The 22,389-nt window shown below is 39.6% G+C and overlaps 1 protein-coding gene across 1 annotated transcript in view; it reads right to left on the bottom strand.

The window, feature by feature from the left end:
- kcmf1 (potassium channel modulatory factor 1) overlaps nt 1-22,389 on the bottom strand; it is a 150,943-nt gene that overhangs the window by 62,122 nt on the left and 66,432 nt on the right. The window contains exon 2 of the mRNA XM_073024189.1: nt 13,116-13,283. Coding sequence (XP_072880290.1) covers nt 13,116-13,283 — 168 coding nt within the window. The remainder of the gene's footprint in view (nt 1-13,115; nt 13,284-22,389) is intronic.

The following is a 22,389-nucleotide window of genomic DNA, read 5'->3' as shown; positions in this document are numbered from 1 at the left end:
GTCCATCTTTTTAGTGAAAGACATTGGACATCATACCATTTAAAAGTATCTGTCAAACCCTTATCAACATGTTTTGCTAACCTAAAATGTTTCATGAAAATTGTTTTGCAGTCTAGAAAAATGCAGCAGGAGGTCAAAATTGCTTCTGCCATACTGCAAGGGATCATTTATTAGTGGTTAAGATTTTACCTTTCCCCATTCTCCATTGAACTAGCCGTAATAACATTTAGACAATTTTGAAAAGTTTCTTATTTCTCACAAGAGGCTTCAGAATTAATTCTAGTTATATAATGCATTATAAAGTAGTTAATTTTTACAGGTTTAAAAGCACTCTTAATCAGTTAACTTACACTAGACATTGGCATAGGCTGATACATTGATTATAAAACATCCAAGCCACTTACAGCAAAGCCAATGCAGATGAAATCAAACAGTACTGACTAGAGCAAGCTGTGTGGAGAGGAATTGCTTACTCTTGTTGGTTCTGAAACCTTGCCTTTCCACATCCAAAAGGATGTAATGAAGAACACACAATTCTTAAATGTCATAATGAAAGCCCACAGAAAAATGTGGATAAATCTTGCAATTAATTGTCAAAAAAAGTAATATTGAAAAGAAATCAGATAACAGTCTAAAGATCAAGGCAAATATATTTTTCTCAAGTTAGAGATGAAAATTGAAAGAATTGATTCAAATTTGATTTATCTTCTGTATTCACTTATTATTTGCAAAATTAAAAAAAAACAGGTAAACAATTAATTTCTGGTCTCCTATGACAATTTGACATGGCAATTAAAATTGGGCAGGCAACAACTCGACCATGCACAAAAAGATATTTAATTAGGTCAGTTCACACCATATTAATGTGGATATACACCCAAGTATTATCGTTCTAATTATATTACTGCACAGTTACATATTAGCAATGAAAGCTCTTTCCCACATATAGATAATGTTCAGACAAAATCACAGATGTGCTACAATATTGTTCCAAGGGAAATTCTAGAGCAAAATCTCTATTTGTAGTATCGCTCACTTGAAAACCTTTTTCCTGATTTCATATTTACAAGAGATTGTAAACGAATTGATCTGAAATTGTAATTACAATTTATCAATTAAAATTCAACACCAGTTACTCCCTAAATTAAGCGATTACATTTAGAAAGAAACTGAACATAATGAAGGCACTCTTAAATCAGCATTCTCTTAAATGTGTTTATTATTGTCACATGTACCAAGGTACAGTGAAAATGATATTGCCTGTCATCCATACAGATGATTTAATCAGATCAGCAACTCCTGAGCAAAATGATAAATGAGAGGTTAGGACAGTGGCAGAGTTGAACACACTATCTGTAAGACTAAAGTAGGCCTATAAGCATGGGGGAGAACAGGGTGCACGGTCTACAGTAGTGGTCACCAACCCGTCAATCGCAATCAACTAGTTGATCTTTGAGACTTTCCCAGTTGAACCCCAAAAAAATAATAAATAAATACTCAAATACTGTTGAGGGATTGTTTCCGGGTTGCGGGGTTTTAGTTCTGTTCTTTCTGTCCAGTGCGCATGCATGTAGCTCTCCCGCACTACACAGTGTAATTCAGTGGTCCCCAAACACCGGGCCACGAGGAAATGATATGAGTCAGCTGCACCTTTCCTCATTCCGTCACGCTCACTGTTGAACTTGAACACCCGCAAGGTCATCAATCGCCTAACCGCAGTGACACCCTCGCGCCAGGGATCACCGGTTGGCCTCGGGCAGCTGGCGGGAAGTGCCGTCGCTACTGGCCTGGAGCGCTGCCTCTGAACCTGTTTAGCACACCGAATGTTCATGGGGAACCCGGTGCTAATATATTCGCAGATGACCTAATTCGGACTCAGCGTTTCGTAAGTATCAGAGCAGCTACTGCGCTGTGATCTACTGAAACAAGCATTTGTTGGCCGATAGATCCTACAAGGGGGGCGGGCGGGAGCTCTGTCGCACACCCCGCTCGGTCAGCCGCGCTCTCTGGACTGTGACCGCCGTGGCCCCAGTATGGGACCTCCGGCCTTGACCTTGTCCTCTCACCCCACCCACACCTGGCCGAGGCGTCTGGCGGCGGGAGGCTGAGTTCGGGCCCGGAGGCTGTCTAATGAAGCAGTGTCTCAAAACAGCTTCAGTATCCTGAGTCCAAGCACCCAGCACTTAAAGATGAACCCGCTGAGTTTTCTCAGCAGAAAAAAAAGTGGGCAAGTGGGACAGAAGCCGAGAGCCGTGAAAACCAGAATAGACTGGACATGAGGAACCTGCTTTGAGTATCGCTGTATTTCGGTCATATTTAACACCACCCCCATTGGCCAGTCCGCAAGAATATTATCTATATTAAATCGGTCCGTCATGCAAAAAAAAGGGTGGGTAACCCCGGTGTTTATATATTATTTCTACTTCCGGGGTGCGGGGTTTTACTTCCAGTCTTTTCTGCCCTGGTGCGCATGTGTGTAACTAATTGATGTGGGGTCGATCTTGCCTTTTACTCTGGCCAAGGTAGGGAATCTTGGGCTTAAAAAGGTTGGTGACCACTAGTCTACAGTAACCATTCCACAAGAAACTAACACTATTAGCTTCTGTAACAAGGCACAGACACTAAATACAAGACAAACTGGAAAAAATTACTCAAGTCCCAGTCCAGAAGTCCATAACAATGTTCTAGTTTCTAGAAATTCAGTATTCAACTGAATTTAGATTTATGGCATACTATGCAAGCACAATGAATTGAAAATATTGTGCTTCTGGTCATGTTCGATGGTTACACTGTTGCCAAATATGAACAATGGTTTCATTACTCATCATTGACATTTTCAAACATTAGAAAAATGGATACAACAAGTGTCATTTTACATACAAACAATAAAAAAACAGGAGAGGAAGGGAGTGGATAAATTCTACACTTCCTAACGTTGGGATCCATTCCACAGCTGCTTCTCAAAAATAAGTAGAACATTTACAGCCACATCAAAATGTGCTTCTTTAATTTTCCAGTTTCTCTTTTATGGATAACTATGCCTTTAAGCAGTTAGGGCTAGGTTCAAAGTTCTGCAACTCCATTTCTCTATCCTCCTGGGAACCCAACTCAAATGTTCATCTAGAAAATGTTTTAACTTCAAGTGCCTGCCTCCACTAATTCCTCTGGCAGTATGCTATAGAGTCTAATGACTACAGCTCTGCCTTCACCATCATAATTCTAGAAAGCTCAGGAAATTCAACACATCCCTGTTGACCCTCACCAATTTTTTATAGATGCATCTTAGAAAGCATCCTATCCAGATACATTATGGCTTGGTATGGTAGTTGTTCTGCCCAAGTCCACAAGAAATTGTAGAGTTGTGGACACAGCTCACTCCATCACAAAAAAACTAAGTTCCCTTTCATGGACTCTTTCTACTCTTCCTGCTGCCTCAAGAAAACAGCCTTTGGATCTAGTGATCATAAGTCAATTAATTTCAAGATAATTACAGAAGGATAGAATGTCCTTGGGTTGAAATTCTAATTTGCAGAAAGGCTAATTTAGATGGCATCAGAAGAGATCTGGCAGTTGTGGATTAAATGTGCTGCTTGCAGGCAAAGAAATGTTTGGTAAATGGGAGGCCTTCAAAAGTGAAACATTGTACACCAACCGTCACCAAGCTTTTTTGCACCATGGACCGGTTTAATATTAACAATATTCTTGTGGACCGGCTGACGGGGGTGGAGGGGAAGGTGGTGTTAATCACGACCAGAATATAGGTGATAGGTCAACTATAAGTCACTTATAAGTGGCTAATACACTCAATTTCATTTCAGAAGGGTTTATCTAACAAATTTAATATTAAGCACACAGCGCATATTTTCCTTGCATGAATATAGTGATAAGTCACTTATAAGTCAATAGGATCATAAAATTTTAAGCAACGTTTGGATATTGAAACACACAGCGCATACTTTCCTCGTATGAACATAAAATCATAAAATCATTGCAACACACCAATATCGCTGAATCAGTTGGAGCCCTGAGCTTGTTTCCCTGCAACAAGACAGTCCCATCGAGGGGTGATGGGAGACAGCGATACTCGAAGGGGGTTCTTTATGTCCAGACTATTCCACAATTTAGTTTTCTCAGTACTTGCTTCTGTCCCAATAGCTCACGTTTTTTTCTGCTCAAAAAACTCAATGGGTTTGTCTTTAGGTACCGAAGCAGTTTTGATGGGTTCACTGCCTCATCAGATAGCCTCCAGGCCCGAACTCCAGCTTCCCGCCCACCCGCCTTGACCAGATGTCACTGGTTGTGGGTGGGGTGAGAGGACAAGGCAAGGACCAGAGGTCCACGTGATGGGGCCATGGTAGTCGGAGTCCAGAGAGAGAAAACCACCAACCGAGCGAGGAGCGCGACAGGGCACACCCCCCACCCCCCCCCCCCCGGTAGGTAGGTACGATCTATTGGCCGACAAAAGTTTGGCTCAAGGGATGACTTTCAGTAGATCACAGGATCACAGCAAGGTAGCTCTGCTGCTTAGCACTGGGTTCCTCATGAACATTCGGTGTGCTAAACAGGTTTAGAGGCGGCGCCTGTCTGTCCGCGCTCTAGGCCAGTAGCAATGGCACTTCTTGCCAGTCACGCAAGGTGGCCGGTTATCCGAGGCCAACCAGTGATCCCTTGCATGCATTCAAGTTCAACAGTGGACGTAACAGGGAATGAGGAAAGGTGCAGCTGACTCATATCGTTTCATATCGCCATATCTCCTTGCAGCCCGGTAGCACATGCTTTGCGGCCCGGTGGTTGGAGACCACTGTTGCACACAATCTCTCTGTTCCTGCTAAAATAAAAGGCAAGACTAACAGGTTTAGGGAATATTGGTCATCAAGAGTTAGAGTCCCTGGTAAAAAAATTTTAAAAAAGGCGACACATATCAGGATTAAATGAGTGGAAGAAATACAAGAGAAAAAAACCTAAGGGAGAAATCAGGAGGAATAAAAGAGGGCACAAGGTTGCTTTCTTTGAAAGAGAAGTTGAAAGAGAATTCCAAAGGCTTCTACACCAATATTACGAGCAAAAGGAAAGCAAGAGACAAAACTGGTTCTATTGAAGATCATTTATGCATGGAGTTGAATATCTGTATTTAACTGGGAGACAGATTTACCTACAGAACTGAAGCAAAGGAGTAGTAAGAACATGCTCCATATCCGGATTATAGCTGTCTTGAGGCAAATTAGGACAGATAAATCCTCAAGGTCTGACAAGGCAGCTCCTCAAACCTTGTGGAAAGCTTGTGCAGAACTTGCAGGGACCATGGCAAAGATATTTAAAATGTTCTTAGGCACTGTGAGGTGCTGGAGACCTGGAGGATAGCTAATACTGCTCCATTGTTCAAGAAAGGCTCTAAGAATGAACCCAGAAATTATAGGCCAGTGAGCCCAATGTTGGGAATCCCTAGTTTAATTTAGGGACATTATGCCACTTAATTGAGACAGGAGACCACTGCCAAACAGTTTCTAACAAGCGTCAATTGCGTGCATTTCGCCATTAGACACTACATCGTGCTTGAGGCTAATAGTTTTTAAAAAGCGTCAGTTGTGTGCGTTTGAATTCAGAAAGCAAGCATTTTTGTCACTGATATTTGGCAAGAAATAAACAGCAAGACAATTTAGAACTGTATTGCTCACTGCAGCTTCAAGCATTTAGGCTTGGAGATGCAAGAAACAGCCAGGACTGAAAATGAAACTATTTCACTACTTCAGCAAGTTAGAAACTACGAAGAATTTGAAGGTATTAACTGTCATCTTGAACATTAAAATGAAAATGAAGGTTTCGAAGATGCAATCATTGAAAGCATTGTACAAAGCAGTCCATTATCTGCACTAGGTGTCTGTGCTTATTTTGTTCATTTACAGTCAATCAAAAGGACACGCAGAGTACACTGACTGAATTCCTCCCCCAATAACAGTTAGGAACTAATAGTTTTATAGTACTGTAGCAGTATTAGTAATGTTCAAATTTGTTCTGTATTTTATTTAAATGCATAGTTTGTTACTTGGTTAAAATTAGTTTGTCTTTTTTATACCTTTTTAACTTTTTCCATGAAACTTCTGCTAATTAGGCCAAAATGTACTGGTTCAGATGTGTCCAATTAACCAGAACCCACTGTATAAGCATTTGGATAGTCAGGGCCTGATTAGGAATAATCAACATGGCTTTAACTATGGCAGTTCATGTCTCACCAATCTTAGTTTTCTGAGGTTACCTAGAAAGTTGATGAAGGAAAGGTGATAAACGTTGTCTACATGGACTTCAGTGAGGCCTTTGACAAAGTCCTACAATGGACCAGAAGGTTAAGTTGCTTGGAATTCAAGATGAAGCAGTCAAATGGATTGAACACTGTTCACAGGAGAATCCTGTAATTAGTGGTGTGCAACAAGGATCAGTGCTGGGTCTATTGTTACCATTTATATAATGATTTTGACGATAATGTAGTAAACTAAATTTGCAGATGTCACCAGTATTGGCACTGTACTAGATAGTGAGGAAGGTTATCAAAGCTTGCAACAGGATCTGAACCAGCCAGAAAAAATGGCAGATGAAATTTAATGCAGGCAAGTGTGAGTTGTGGCATTCTGAGAAGATAAACCAGGGTAAAACCTGCACACCATTGTCTGGGCTGTAAAGAGAATCACAGGATAGAGTTGTAAAGAGATCTTTGGCACATTGGCTTTTATAAACCAGGGCACTGAGTACAGGAGTTGGGATATTATGTTGAAGTTGTACAAGATATTGCTGAGGCCAAATTTAGAGTATTGTGTGCAGTTCTGGTCACCTACCTACATCAAATACATCAATAATCTTGAAAGATTACAGAGAAAATTTACAAGGATGCTGCCAGGACTTGAGGACCTGAGTTATAGATAAAAGACCCGAGTTAAATAGGGCAGGACTTTCCCCGTAGCACAGGAGAATGAGGCAAAATTTTATTGTGGTATACCAAATTATGACGGGTATAAATAAGGATAATGCATGTAGGATTTTTCCCAAGGCTGGGTGACACTAGAATTGGAGGTTATAGGTTAAGGGTGAAAGGTGAAGTTCCATCTCAGATTATATCTTCACTCAGAGGTGTTGCAAGTGTGGAATGAGCTACCACAGTGGACGTGGTAGATGTGTTTTGACTGAAACAAGTCTTTATTTTGAGGTAATGACCCACAGTCCTTACATCCCAGCAAGGGAAACATTAATGCAACATTTACACAGTCAGGCCTAGAGTGATGTTTCATTTCAATGAGATCACACTTCATCCTTCTAAACTTAATAGTATAGGCCTAGTCTGCTTAATTTCTCTTCACGTGACAAGCTCACTATCCCAGGAATCAACCTTAATCATCCACAGCCTGCATCTATGCCACTAATTCAATTCCAACACTAGTCAGCTTCAGATTTCATTACATTCATAGCTCAAACATGCACAAATGAAATGAAGCCCAGAGGTGTGATAACCACTTTTAGCATGAAGACAGCAATTAATCAAGTGTAACACCAAGCAGAAATTAGATGAGATTAAAGAAGAGGCAGAGCTGAGTGATGACGGTGCAAAACAGCAACTCCTTTGCTTGCATCTTGCAACAGAAGCAGTGGGCTTGCTGTTGGTCATGTGCCCAGAGACAAAGAGGCTTCCAAAAAGCGAGGCGACTGACTTTTAACACCGTAAATCAGCAAGTTGTTTTGCTATGTCTCCCCTCTTGCTGTGAAATGGGGGCATCTCTTTTTCCCTTATGGGGGGGGGGGGAAGAGGGGGAGGGGGAGGGAGAGGGAGAGGGTGAGGGAGAGGGAACCTGTGGAATGTTGAACACCGTCTTTGGAGTCTTTATTGATGCTTTGCTGCACGCTTGAGTGCTTGGTGGGGGACACCAATGTTTTTTTTTGCTGGTTGGGGGGCAGTCATTGCCTTGCTGCTGCTAGTGCGTGGGAGGGGAGAGCTGGGCGAGGCTTCAGGGTTCTAACATTTAACTGTCATTCATTCTTTGGAGCACTGCTCTGTTTTTATGGATGTTTGCGAAGAAAAAGAATTTTAGGATGTATACTGTATACATTTCTCTAACATTAAATGTACCAATTGAATCCTACTGAAAGCATTCTACTGACTAGAATTGTATTTCACAACGAAGTAAATGGGCGAGACATCTGCAAGCCACAATCAGAATCACCTAAGCCTCAGTGTACTACATCAGGATTTCTGCTAAACACAAGTTGCTTCAATGAACTTTCACATCAACCTATGATAGTTCCATTCACAATTCCTCAAATTATGAAGATTAACAAGTACATGGTTCCACAGAGGAGGCCATGTAAACATTTCTATGTACTATGCTATTTTGATGAATAACAAAATGCACAGCTAATATTCTACTCTTTTTCAAATGACTTTAGTGGCCACCATTTTGGCTAAGGCTATGCCAACTCACAGAGCAATCTTTCCCCCCCACTAATTTTTCCAATAATCTACATTCCCTCCGCTCTAACCTATATGACACACTCCCATTCTACCCATCACCTATAAAGCAAGGGCCAACAGCAGTTTACAGATGGCAATGATAAGGGATAAGGGGAAATCCAGAGCACAGAAGAAAACCCACAGAAGTCACAAGCAGAATGTGCAATTTTCACAAACACAGCACCAGGGGTCAAGATTAAACAGGGGTCACTGAAACCCTGAGAGAGCAGCTGCTCTGTCTACTGCAGCACTGTACTCATTACTAACAGTAAATCACATTATTCCTGGTACAAACAGATATGATGGCGCCAGCGGCCAACAGTGACATGTTGCAGACAGCTTACAAAAAACTACAAGAAATATACCTCTTCTAGACACATTTCTTCTGAACTGTAATCGAGTGCAGCCTGTAATTTCCCTTTTAAGGATTACTTTTGAGTTGACTAAACAATCTGGGGATTTTTGTGACCTGGGTGACTTAGCTAACTAGACTCGAGTGCAGCCATCACTAGGGATGTACGCTGTAGCGCAAGTCAAACTCGTGGTCAGCTTCATTACTCCATGCTGATTAAAGCATCAAGCAAGATTAAAATAGCTGAGGATGAGAGTGGAAAACAAACAGGTGTTCAGTGCTGTCTGCTTGCAGCTAACTGGAAATACTTTCCTCTCTCTAAAACACCACATCACCAGGTTCTGGAGCGGTTGCTGCTCTGCAGTCATTGGGCTCCTGGTTGGGCTTCACTCACCTCAATGTTGATTTGGCTCCACAGCTGTGAACTCACATTCAGAGACTCTGCAGGTCACAGGGTCCATGTATTTTGTTTACTATTTTGAACAATTTGATCAAGGTGCTTCAGTGCTGAACTGACACCTACTCTCACCTGCAACCATCGGCACTCACCTCAGCACTGAATTAGTTCTGTGGCTGTGGCCTCACTTTTGAGGACTCTGTGGTTAATGTTCAGCGTATTTTTTTAATTGCACAATTTGTTCTTCTCCCCCTACCCCGCCCCCCCCCCCCACACACACACACGTGTTTGACAGACTGCTGAGTGTTTTTTTTTAAAGAGGTTCTACTGTGTTTTGTCTTGTGGCTGCCTGCAAGAAGACGAATCTCAAGGTTGTACACAGTACTTTGATAAATAAATGTACTTTGAACGTTGATTATTTATGGAAGCTCCATTGAATAATTGGTCCTAGATCAACAATATCCTCTAATAGAGAAATTAAGACAAAAGCATTTGCAAATGTTTCCACAAGAATGTTCATGAAACAATTAACAAACTGTCTCCAATTTTTTTGGGGAAAAAACCTGTTTATCTATTCATACAGTCAAAACATGTGATACTCAAAAACCTATTTGATTTTATTTATATTCCTATGTGTCCCGAGTCGAGTTAACATTCTTACAATTCTGTTCAGATTTCAAATCAGGAGTAAAGCAAGTGTCTTGGCCTGATGGAGGCTTTTGCATTGCATCACGGTTTCTTCGGGTTGAAGAGATTCGTTCAATAAGAGCATAAAGAGGTGGGAGCAAAATCAGGACATTTGACCCATGGGGTCTACTCTGCCAATTCATCACAGCTGATCCATTTTCCCTCTCAATCTCCATTCTCCTGCCTTCTCCCCATAATCTTTCATGCCCTGACTAATCAAGAACCTATCAACCTCCACCTGAAATAAATCCAATGTCCTGGCCTTCACAACTACTTGTAACAAATTTCACAGAATCACCACTCTCTGGCTAAAGAAATTCCACCTCATTTTGTTCTAAATGGTCATCCCTCTATGCTGAGGCTGTGCCCTCTGGTCCTGGACTCCACCACTTTCGGAAACTTTCGCTCCACAATCACTATCTAGGCATTTCATCATTTAATAGGTTTCAATGAGATCCCCCTCATTCTTCTAAATTCCAGCAGGTACAGGCCCAGAGCCATCAAATGCTCCTCATACAATAACCTTTTCATTCCTGGAATCATTCTTGCAAACCTCCTCTGAACCCTCGCCAATGTCAGCACATCCTTTATTAGATAAGGGGCCCAAAACAATACTCTAAGTGAGGCCTCACAAGTGCCTTATACAGCCTCAGCATATCATCCTTGCTTTTATATTCTAGTCCTCTTAAAATAAATGCTAACATTAGGAAGGTGAAGTACTGTTTCAAAATGCTGTCAAGTGCTTCTAATTGATAAAAGCATAATTGAAGCTCATAGCAATGTGGGCAAAGTTCACTGTGACGCAGATTAGATAGAAGTAAACAGTTGTTTGTTTGGATATATTCCTTATGATACATGTTTTGATCTAGACTTGAGCAGATCGTAAATTAATTTCAGTATTGAAAAATAAAACAAAGTACAAGGGATAGTAGCAGATTTCAGGATATTGGAAGGTAAGTGTGATCTCAATTTAATAATAAGGATTGAGGAGAGATGTATGTTGAAAAGAAACTAAAAACAGGGAATGCTAGTGAGATAATAAAAATTAAGGCCATGGGAGAATTGGTTTTGCAGAGGCATGCCATGCAGAAGCAAGGTTTATACAAAAATACAAGTGATTCTGCAAATGCTGGAAATCCAGAGCAACACACACAGAATGCTGGAGGAGCGCAGCAGGCTAAGCAGAATCTATGGAAATGAGTAAACTGTCGATGTTTCAGCTGAGATGCTTCATCAGGACATGTTTATACAAAACTTGAAAATGGAACAACAATAATTTGTAGATATTTTTTAAACTAAGGCCCAAAAATGAAAACTGAAACTCTAATTTCCTTTACCAGTATTTCAATGTTTCAACAGTACATACAGAAAATAGTCCATCTTAATGTCAGGGCATGGTGGCTTGAGAATCGAAAATTTAGATCAAAGTACATGCCACAATAAAATTATAGTCATTCTAATGTACACTAACCATCCAGTATTTCAATATTCTGAGCACAGTTATGCAATCACATTATTCAATGCACTATTTACAGAAAACATACTTACACCGAATCAGAAATTTCTAAACCAATTGATTAGAAACATGATCAAATACTGATACGACCCCAATTTTGTAGAACTTAGTTGGCATCTTATTTGTAGTCACCAATTCTCTCCACCAGGAGTACCAAACACTGTGGCCAGAGGTAATTAATTCAAACCTAACTTCAAATAGCACTACCTTCTGAACAATCAATCATTGAAAAGGGCAACTGCTGTCCCGTTATTAAATGACAAAGTATTCAAGTTGTCCTCCAAATATTTTACTGAACTAAGTTTGCACCTAAAGTCCAATAAGAGCCAACTGCCACCACTATTCTGAATATTTACACTCTAATTTGCCATGATGTTCCTTCTGAAAATAGCAACTTATTAAATTTCTGAGAACTTTAAATTTCTATAGTTCAAATACAAATTTGAAATTTGCTTTGGTAATTATACAAAAATTACCTCAAGGCTCTATGTGACTTCTAGCAGTAGGTGGCACTGTAAATATAGTAAACGGAAAACATCAGGATGTCACTCCACCCAGTTTAAAAAACCTCAGGAATTTCTTTATAGTTTCCCTGGATCAATTAAATACAGCAGGTACCATCACCAATGAACATTTATGCTCAGAAATATGAAAAATCTGATCAATGGAAAGTCTTTAAGGTAGTTAAACAATTAATGAAGTGAAAATTGAACTTCAATACAAAATTAGACACAGACAGTGAACCAGAACTCTAATAGAATTTTGCTGCAAACAAATAACGAAACTTTGAAGTAGATGAGAGTATAAAACACTGCAGAACAAAATGACAGCACATTTCTTAGGCAAAACCAATAACAACAATCATATTTGTTTATAAAATAATTCTCCCCCCCCCCCCCCAACCCCAACAGTGCTGCTGGAAATTAACTAAACTATGCTCAAGGCTTACTATAGAGAGGCAGGGATGAACCCTAGTGCCTAAACCCAAACATCCCACCATCATGAAAGTGTGATTAACCAGAAAATTAGAACTTTTCATAGAGGATGGTGCCAAAAGGAAAATTAATTTGCTGGCAGGGACTTGCGTTGCTTAAGCACAATGCCAACTCTACAAGCAAAATTTACAACATTTATTAACCATCATGTAATGAACATGTTAACCTTCCATTGTCACCCACCACCCCAACTCTAAGAACAAAATGCCCAACATCTGCCATGCACATCTACATATGCCCCTCTGTCAACCACCAAATAAAAAAATCACAAATACCAAGTACTATCAGGGTTTACTAAACCCTGTACTCAACATCACCACTGACATCTATCCTCTGCACTCTGCCTTCCATCGCTCCTTTCAATTATCTCTAAATCTGTTTGATTCATTTGACATTAATTTATGCAAAAATAAAACTGATGTAAATGAGATCTACTCAAAAATTGTCACATTTAAAACTGCAAAAATTTTGAGCCTGAAGTTCTCAGAGGCAAGCAGAGTTTATATTAGGTGCACAAGATGATAAAGACATAAAAAAAGTTCGATAAAGCCCAAATTATTTTATTCATTTCAAAAGAACCAGAACAAATCAATACTAAATAGGAAATTTTCTTTGCAGCCTTTACAGCAAATTATTTTATTCATAACAGAAATAAAGTAGTTTATAAAAATACCTACCAAAATCTACTCTTGTTAATATGCACTGCATTGGATGATCAGTTGTATGTCTTGTAGTAGTAGCCCCACTTTCATAACAAGATGCACACAGGTCGTAGTCGTAGCAAATTAAGCACTTATATCTGCGGCCTCGAAAATTTCCTTTTAAACATGCATCACAACTGACACCTGGAAAATGAGGAATCAGAGAAAATGTCAATTTTTTTTTTAAGGAGTTTTTGTTTGTCAGGTTACCAAAGAGGTCTTGCAAAAGTTGGAAAAGAAAATAACCAGTACAATGTTTAGATACTAATTATTGCATTCACTTATTTTTGTTTTGTAAATGCAAAAACTCAGTTGTGCTTCAGACAGTTCAACTTATGAAACATGAGAAAACCAGACCCAGTTTTGAAAAATTACTTGTAGTTGTACTTTGCTTACAGATTTATGCAAAATAATCATACCGTTCATCCGGTTATCAATTAAAATGTTGGCAGGGAAAAATAGCATTCAGGTTAACATGTTTGCCCAAATACCCTTTCTCACTGTTTTAGGAACAGTTTCTTCCCCCTCACCATGAGCTTTCTTAACAGAACATGAACGAGTTCCCTTTTTGCAAAATTTAATTATTGTAACTTTTAATAATTTTGTTCCATAATTTTGGTCCTTTAAAGTTGTTATAGCCGGGGGTTGTTAGTGGGAATAAGCTCCCACTACCTATTAAATGCTCCTAATGGCTTGCGTCCCAAATAACCTCTGGCAACCAAGTCCAGCTCTTGGACTTCACGTGTGGCTTCAACTGTTTCTACTGACACAAGGGGTAAAATCAGTTACTTCAAGTAGATGGGGCTTGTCAACTGCGGTTGGCAGCTCATCCAAGAGAAGGAAAACTGATCTGAAACCTCTACTGCCTTGCACTGTATATCTACCATTAAATAACAAATTTCAAGACATATATGAGTGATATTAAACCCGATTCTGACTTGGATTCGTGAGCGTTGGTGCAGCAGTTAGCACCATTGCCTCCATTCCAAGGACCTGGGTGCTATCTGTATGGAGTATGCATAATTTCCCTCTGACCATGTGGGCTTATTTCAGGTACTCAGGGTTCTTCTTGCGTCTTAAAGATGTGGAGTCTACGTTAAGCAGCATGTGGCGAGAAAAACAGCATCAATGTTCCATCAGAATTGTGGATAATTCACAGGTGGTGGTTAGAATGCTACAAAGTCAGATCATTTGTTCAAATATTGCACAAGCTTTAGCTATTTAATAATTTTGATTAAAAATCCATTACTGGTTTAAGTGTTAGCATGAAGATTCTGTTAGTACTTGCTACTCATTCTTGTACCCAAGTCTGAGCTTCTTGAACAGAATTTGTCCAAATTAGATCAATAAAAAGCTAGAATAAATTTTATTTAAATATAGTTAAATGTACTTATACAGATTACATAAAAAATTAATCTTTATTCACATGTCAGCAATAGAGCTAACTTAGAGCATGAGACTAGTCAGCAGGTCCATACAGCAGAGATTTTTAAACAGTAATGTTGCTCAACAGATGATGTTAGAGAACACTTTGTTTCCTACTTTAAAAAGTTCAGCAACATACTGAACTACCTTTATTACATCAACACAGTACTGAAAATTAGTAGTGATAATACAAAATGCTGAGATATAAATCACACACATTCAGATGCCATCAAAGCATCTCAGGATTAATACACAAGAGATTCTAGAACTGCTGGACACATAAAATGCTGCAGGAACTCAGCAAGTCAAGCAGTGTCTATGAAGGAAATGAACAAGTGACACGTTGAGGCAAGAGACTTTATCAAGACCAGAAGCCAGAATAAAAGAGGGTAGAAACACAAGCTGGCAAGCGACAGGGAGAGGGCATGCGGTGGAGAGAGAGAGAAGGGGGGGGGGGGTGGGAGGGAAGAAAGAATGAGTTTTTATTTTGTGTTATTTTATTTAGAGGTACAGCACAATGTGCAGCACCTCCCAACAACCCATCTATTTAACCCAAGGCTAATCACAGAACAAGTTACAATGACTACTGATATATCTTTGGAATGTGGGTGGAAATTGGAGCAGCCCAGAAGAAACACACAAATACTCAGTGGGAGCATGTACAAATTCCTTAAGGGTGGCACAAGAATTGAACTCCAAACTCCAACATAATAGGGTCATGCTTACTGCTACACTACCGTGGCTCCTAGAAGCTAGGAGGCCATGCAGGGGCCAAACATAAGTTGGAGGAGCAACACCTCATATTCCGTCTTGGCAGTCTTGAACATGGCAGCTTCAACAGCATTTTTTTGAATTTTTGGTAACCATTCCTCTGTTTTTCTTCCTTTGACCCTTTGCTTGTTCTCATTCCTCTGGCCCACTCTCCCTTCTCTTCCTCTGCCCCACCCTATCACTATCTTCTGATTCTCCTTCCTTTTACTCCATGGTCTACTGTCCTCTCCTATCATATTCCTCCTTCTTCAGCCCTTTACTTCCCCCACTTTTTACTTCTTAAGACTCTCGAATCATTCCCTTTCATCTCCATCCCCCACCCACCTATCTTCCCCTTCTCACTGGCAGTCACCTATTACTTGACAGCTTGTACTACCTTTTTATTCTGGCTTCTGGTCCTTCTTTCCAGTCCTATGAAGGGTCTCAGCCCAAAACATGGAACACTCATTTCCATCCATAGATGCTGCCTGACCTGCAGGGTTCCTTCAACATTTTGTGTGTACAGAGATCAAAATAAACAGGGCTTTGTATGTGTGCTCAGATCAATACAAACATAGGCAACAACAATGCTTCCCTTCCAGATGAGTTCTATCCTTCTTTGACCATCAAAACATCAAGGAGCCATGATGAACTCCCACAGCCCCTGAAGATCCTGTGACTTCAGTCTCTGAGGCTGACTTGCAGGCAGCCTTCAGGAGGATGAACCGACAAAAATCATACAGCCCAGACATGGTACAGGCCAAGTACTGAGAACTTTGACCTCTAGCCTTAGCAGTCTGAGATAACTACCTGCTTCAAACATGCTTCAATTAAACCAGTACCCAAGAAGAATGTGGTAACCTGCCTTAAAGATCATCATCCAGTGACACTTACATCCACAGTGATGAAATGTTTTGGGAGGTTGATGATGAAACATTACAACTCTTGCCTGAGAGTTCACTCCAATTTGCCTACCAGTGCAACAGGTCCACAGCAGATCCAATCTCATTAGCTCTTCACTCACAGCAAATCTGGACAACAAAGTATACATCAGGATGCTCTTAATTGACTACAGCTTGGCATTTAATACCATTATCCCCTCAAAACTAATCAACAAGCTTCAAGACCTTGGCCACAATATCTCCTTGTGCAACTGGATCCTTGATTTCTTCCTTTGCAAGTTGTGGGAGAGCTTCGCACACTTGCCATGTTTGAAGGTGATATTATCCCTCAAAAAATAATAAGTCATGGTCTATCAATGAATTTCACTTCCCACAACTGTGAGTAAATACAAAATTTCATACAATTTCACATCATACATGATGAACTAATGTCATAAAACTCAAGTTGTGTGACAGAGTGTCCAATGATCAGGTCATTTACCACATTTCAACTTTGGCATTGCTTCCTTTTCTTTGGCCCTGGTGTTGACTGCATTTTAGCTGAAATTACAAGTTCAAGCTAAAGATTTAAAACTATCTGCTCAGAGCTGCATAATAATATTGCATGCTCTGCCTTGCATCAAGCTCTTTTCAACAGAATGCTTAAATTTAAATTTCCAATTTATGGACTCTTCTCACAGATTTTATAGTATTATTCTCCAATGCCATATTTATGTTTGCTGACGACACTACTGTCATAGGCTCAATAAAAGGTGGTGACAAATCAGTATGTAAAAGAGAGATTGAAAATCTGGCTGAGTGGTGCCACGGCAACACCCTCTCCCCCAACGTCAGCAAGACAAAGGAGCTGATTATTGAATCAGGAGGAGAAAACCGGAGGTCCATGAGCCAGTCCTTATTGGGAGATCAGAGATGAAGAGGATCAGCAACTTTAAATTCCTCAGTGTTACTACTTCAGAGGAGCTGCCCTGGGCCCAGAACACAAGTGAAATTACAAAGAAAAAGCACAACAGCACCTCTGCTTCCCAAGAAGTTTACAAAGATTTGGCACAGCATCTAAAACTTTGACAAACTTCTAAAGATATGTGGCGGTGAGTATATTGACTGCATCACAGCCTGGAATGGAAACACCGATGACATTGAACAAAAAATCCTATGAAAAGTAGCAGTCCCATTGTGGGTAAAGCCCTCCCCGCCACTGAGCACATCTACAAGAAGCGTGGTAGCAGGAAAACAGTATCCATCATCAGGGACCCACACCACCAGGACATGACATGCTCTCTTCTTGCTACTGCCATCAGTAAGGTGGTACAGGCACCTGAGGACTCACACCACCAGGTTCAGTTACAGTTATTCCCGTTCGACCATCAGGCTCTGGAACCAAAGGGTATAACTTCACTCAACTTCATTTGCCACATCATTGAAATGTTCACACTACTGACTCACGTTCAAGGATTCTTCATCTTATGTTCTCAATATATATTGCTTATTATTTTAATATATTTCTTTTTGTATTTGCAGGTTGCTGTCTTTTGCACATTGGTTGAATGCTCTGCTGGTGCAATCTTTCATTGATTCTATTATGGTTATTGGATTTATTGAGTATGCCCTCAAGAAAATGAATCTCAGGGTTGTACATGGTAACATACATGTACCTTGATGATAAATTTAACTTGAACTTTGAAAATTCTCCGGAAGTGTTAATAACAGAACTTAGGTTTCATTAAACATAGTTCAGAAGTAGGTCACACAGCTCAACAGACCGTCTAAAATGTTACTTCTGAAGTGGCCACCAGTCTTTGGGATACCCTTGCTCAAAAGAGCGCCAGAAGAAGAGTTTGATTATTTTTAAGGCAGATGTTTGGATATTTCAAAAGCAAGAGCTTGAAAGGCTAGCATGGGTTGATGAGACGCAGTTGATTTGTCATGATCTTATTAAATGGTGAACAGGCTAGAGGACAAATGGCCGACTATGAAATCATTGGTACCAATGTTCAATTACATTACATCCAATCTAGCACCATGGTCAGCAAAACTCCATGAGTTACACAGCAGTCGATGTACACTCAGAAGCCAATCTCTATAATTACAAAGCTTATGAGCAAACAGACCTTCCACCTAACTTCTGCAAGTCAAAGATCCTCTATCAACATCAACTATCCTCTATCAACTGCTAAGTTCCATTGCCCAAAAGCTCTAAAGACTGCAGAAAACCACCTTCCATTTCTTACGAGCCACATCTCAAAGACAACAGAAATCTATGAATTTTCTAAATGCTGAGGTCAAACAGTTAAGATAAAAGTTTACTAAATAACATCTTCACTAGTCAAACATATATGATCTACAAATCAGAACTTGAGAAGTAAAGAGTGGGTAGACTGAAGAAATCTTTTCCTCTATAAATTTAATCCGAAATGAAATAAACCAGATTTAGAGTACGGAACAACAAATCTGGAAAGAATCTGAGGGAGATTACTTTTTCCACCCACAGAAAGTAGCGAGTACTTGGAAAACATTATCAGAGATGGTGATAGCGATGGTTGAAGCTGCATCACTAATACTATTAAAAAGGAGCCTATATGGGATTAATACAGATATATGCCCACCGGGCAGTATCAACATGATGGGTCAAATGACCTGTTTCCATACTCTGACTCCATATGACTCTGCTCCTTACGGTCACAACTATCTCACCTTCTAGCTGTCATTCCTAACAGCTATAAATTCTACTAAATCTTTACATAGAAGAAATTAATAATTGATTTGTTTCCTTAAAAAGGTAAGTGCAGGGATAGACCTTAAACAACAAATGCAATTTAATGAATTGCTCCATATCTCATGTTAAATTAAGGTAAATGAACAGTCAGATCCAGTCAACTTTTACCAAAGTTTTAAAAAAAACTAAAGAGAAATGCTGATTATTTTTTTCTGTAACTCGTGGATTATGACCAACTTATTAGAAACAATTATTGGTCCTGCACCTTCAACCAATGTTAACATCAATATTGAGTTAAAACTATAAAAACATTTATTTAAACAAGAATGTCTCCCAACATGCATACAAGACCTGATAAATGGCAAGTATTATTCACACCACAAAACCATCTTCAATAAGAGTGAGCCCAACTACCTACCTACCTATTTCATTGAATGACATTACCATCACAGCGTCCCCTTCATGGTAAAAGTCACCATTAACCAGGAATTCAACCACTCATATACTAAAGCTACTAGAGCAGCAACAGGCTCACCCTGTGGCAGCCCAAAGCATTTCTATAACTCAAGGCAAAAATCAGGAACACGATGGCATACTCTCCACTTGCCTGGATAAGTGCTGTTCCAACAAAGTTAAAAAAACTGACACCATCCAAAACAAAAACAATTTGTTTGATTATCATCCTTCAAATCACCCTAATCATTTGGCATAGAATCACTAACGTAAACCATTGAACCCACTGAGATCAGAAGACTAATGAGCTTAACCGAATAATGGCATGTTATTTCTTGAAGTTATGTTCAGCTTCACAGGAAGCATATTAAAAAGTGGAGAACAATGTCATTAGGCTGAAGTGGAATTGCTCAAGGCTCAAAATCATAACTGGTCTGCAATTCAGTTATTCAATGGTCAGTGAAATTTATTATAAAATAAGGAAGGCACAATAACAGCAATGCTTCACATAGATTGTGACAAGATACTGACTATGTTGATGGAAAGATGGATTTTGTGGTGGCATTACACTAAAGGTATAAAAAAATGGGAGAATATTCCTTTAACTATATAGACTAATGAGATGGAAAAAAAAACTATGTGCTTTTGAGGATTGAGAAGAACAAGAATGAAGAAAATGAAACAGGCAAAAGGTAAAGAACCCTGCAAAGTATGATGGTAGAAATCCTCATTTGAGGACAAGGAATACAAACTGAAAAATTATGGTACAGAGAATGGATTAGAGTCTTTACAAAAATTAATGTATTCATTCATTTGGGTAGTGTGGGTGTAAGTGTCAAGGTCAGCATCTACTATCAACTATATTCTCATACAGATTGTACATAAGCACTTTTACCCTTGGCTTTCTTACATGCAGAGGGTCACAATGTAACCTTCCACATAGAAAAGGAAATAGCTCTCAAGAGTGGTCTGGAAGAGCAACTGAAAAGAATTTTATAAATGGTAAACACTGCAACAATAGCACAAATATTGTTGAGGGAATAAATGAATGAACTGCCAATGAAGCAGGCTGTTTTGTCCTAGTTGGTTTCAAGTACCCTTGACTTTTCTTAAAGCAACGCTCATTTCAACAAGTGGAGAATAATCCCTAATGATGCTGACATGTTTCTTGCAGATCACTGAAAGTCATCAAGGTGTCAAGAGGCGAGTCACTTGCCACAGGATACCCTCTACTGACCTGCTCTTGCAATCATGTTATTTGTGGCTGGTCCAGTTGGGTTTCTCATTAGAGGTGACTCATCATAATGTTGATGGTGGTAAACTCAATGATATTATTAATTGTCAATATAAAATGGTTAGACTCACTCTTTTTGGAGGTGATCACTTAAGAGTACAGGCCCTGCACAGCATACAAATGCCTGACTCATGTATAACCTATGACGTTTGGATCCTGGTGGGATGAAGCTGTCAACTACTGAGGGCGATAGGCATCTTCTGCCATGTGGGAACGTGTTCACAACTGCATTTCTGATTTGTGAACAAATTACTAACAGTTCACAGCATTGGAGCCCCGCTGTGTTAGGTGCCTGAGAGTTGTTTAGATCTTGAATGTGCACACTCAGTTGCAGGAAATGGGATGGATCACTGTACAATCATACACATACACACCCACTTCTGACATCAATTAAGGTTGTTTTGGTATTTGCAGTTTATAGTGAATATTGTTGATAGCCTATTTCAAAAAACAGAAGTTAAAACATTGAGGAAAGAAAGCGACGGTCACGTGAAAGTGAGTGAAGTGTAGAACTTGGAATGCTCTTTGAAGTTTTTCCACTTCTTGGTCAGTGTGGAAAAACACCAATAAAGTCATCAATGCACCAGTCTTCACTGGTGCATTTTCTAAAGCAGTTGTTCGATAATGAAATAGTTGCGATCCTAAGAAACTCCATTATACAAAATAGCATTATAAATACAACAATCAATGGCAAAAAGGGGATTAGATTCCAGAGTTTATTTTTTCCCCCATGGAATTTTCAAAAACAAAAGGTGTTTATAAAAGATAAACACAAGGAAATCTGTAGATGCTGGAAATTCAAGCAACACACACAAAATGCTGGTGGAACACAGCAAGCCAGGCAGCATCTATAGGAAGAAGTACAGTCAACGTTTCGGGCTGAGACCCTTTGTCAGGACTAACTACACGAAGTCCTGACAAAGGGTCTCGGCCTGAAACGTCGACTGTACTTCTTCCAATAGATGCTGCCTGGCCTGCTGCGTTCCACAAGCATTTTGTGTGTGTTGTTTTATAAAAGATAAGTTAATTTTGTTATTGCAAACTAAAATTTCTAAAGGCTATATGTTCCATTGTTTAATGGAGTATTGTTGCACAAGTATCAATAGAGAGACTGCTTGTCAATTTTCAATGGCCTTGCACAATTAATTTAGCAACCTGTTTACGCAAGAGATAGTGGTGTCCCATTACTGCAGGTAAGTTAAATGTAAATAACTGTTCCAAGACTGCTTTTTATTCTGATTGTCAATCTCCAAAGTAGCTCTCTAAATCCCAATGAGAATGCTATAACAACAAATTCAGCCTACAAAATACAAATTGTGCTTCCTCAGTCATCAATTGCATTCGATCCAATTGGAAATTCTCATTATAGCAGAACTACCTGTATTCTCTCGGCTGATTGAAATGGTGCCCACTTCCACAATTCTTATTACTTGGTGGTTTACAAATGAAAGACTGTGGTTTTCATTGATACAACACCAGAAGCTGACTTGGGACAGGAGGCATCTCCATTGTGACAGGCAGCATTTGCACTGTGACGGACAAAACAAGAAATATACAAACACAGATGTGTTTACAATTAGAGAGTAGTTGCATTTGAAGGCCATGCATCCCCAATGAAAAACGTTGCATATTTCTTAATCTCAAATAGTATCTGTTGAGTCAAAATCATTATTTTATACGTTTAATTAAACCTCTACAAATTTCAAGTGT

This window comes from Hemitrygon akajei, chromosome 2, assembly GCF_048418815.1.
Source record: "Hemitrygon akajei chromosome 2, sHemAka1.3, whole genome shotgun sequence".
Taxonomy (NCBI): domain Eukaryota; kingdom Metazoa; phylum Chordata; class Chondrichthyes; order Myliobatiformes; family Dasyatidae; genus Hemitrygon; species Hemitrygon akajei.
This window is presented reverse-complemented; position numbering and strand designations above follow the sequence as displayed.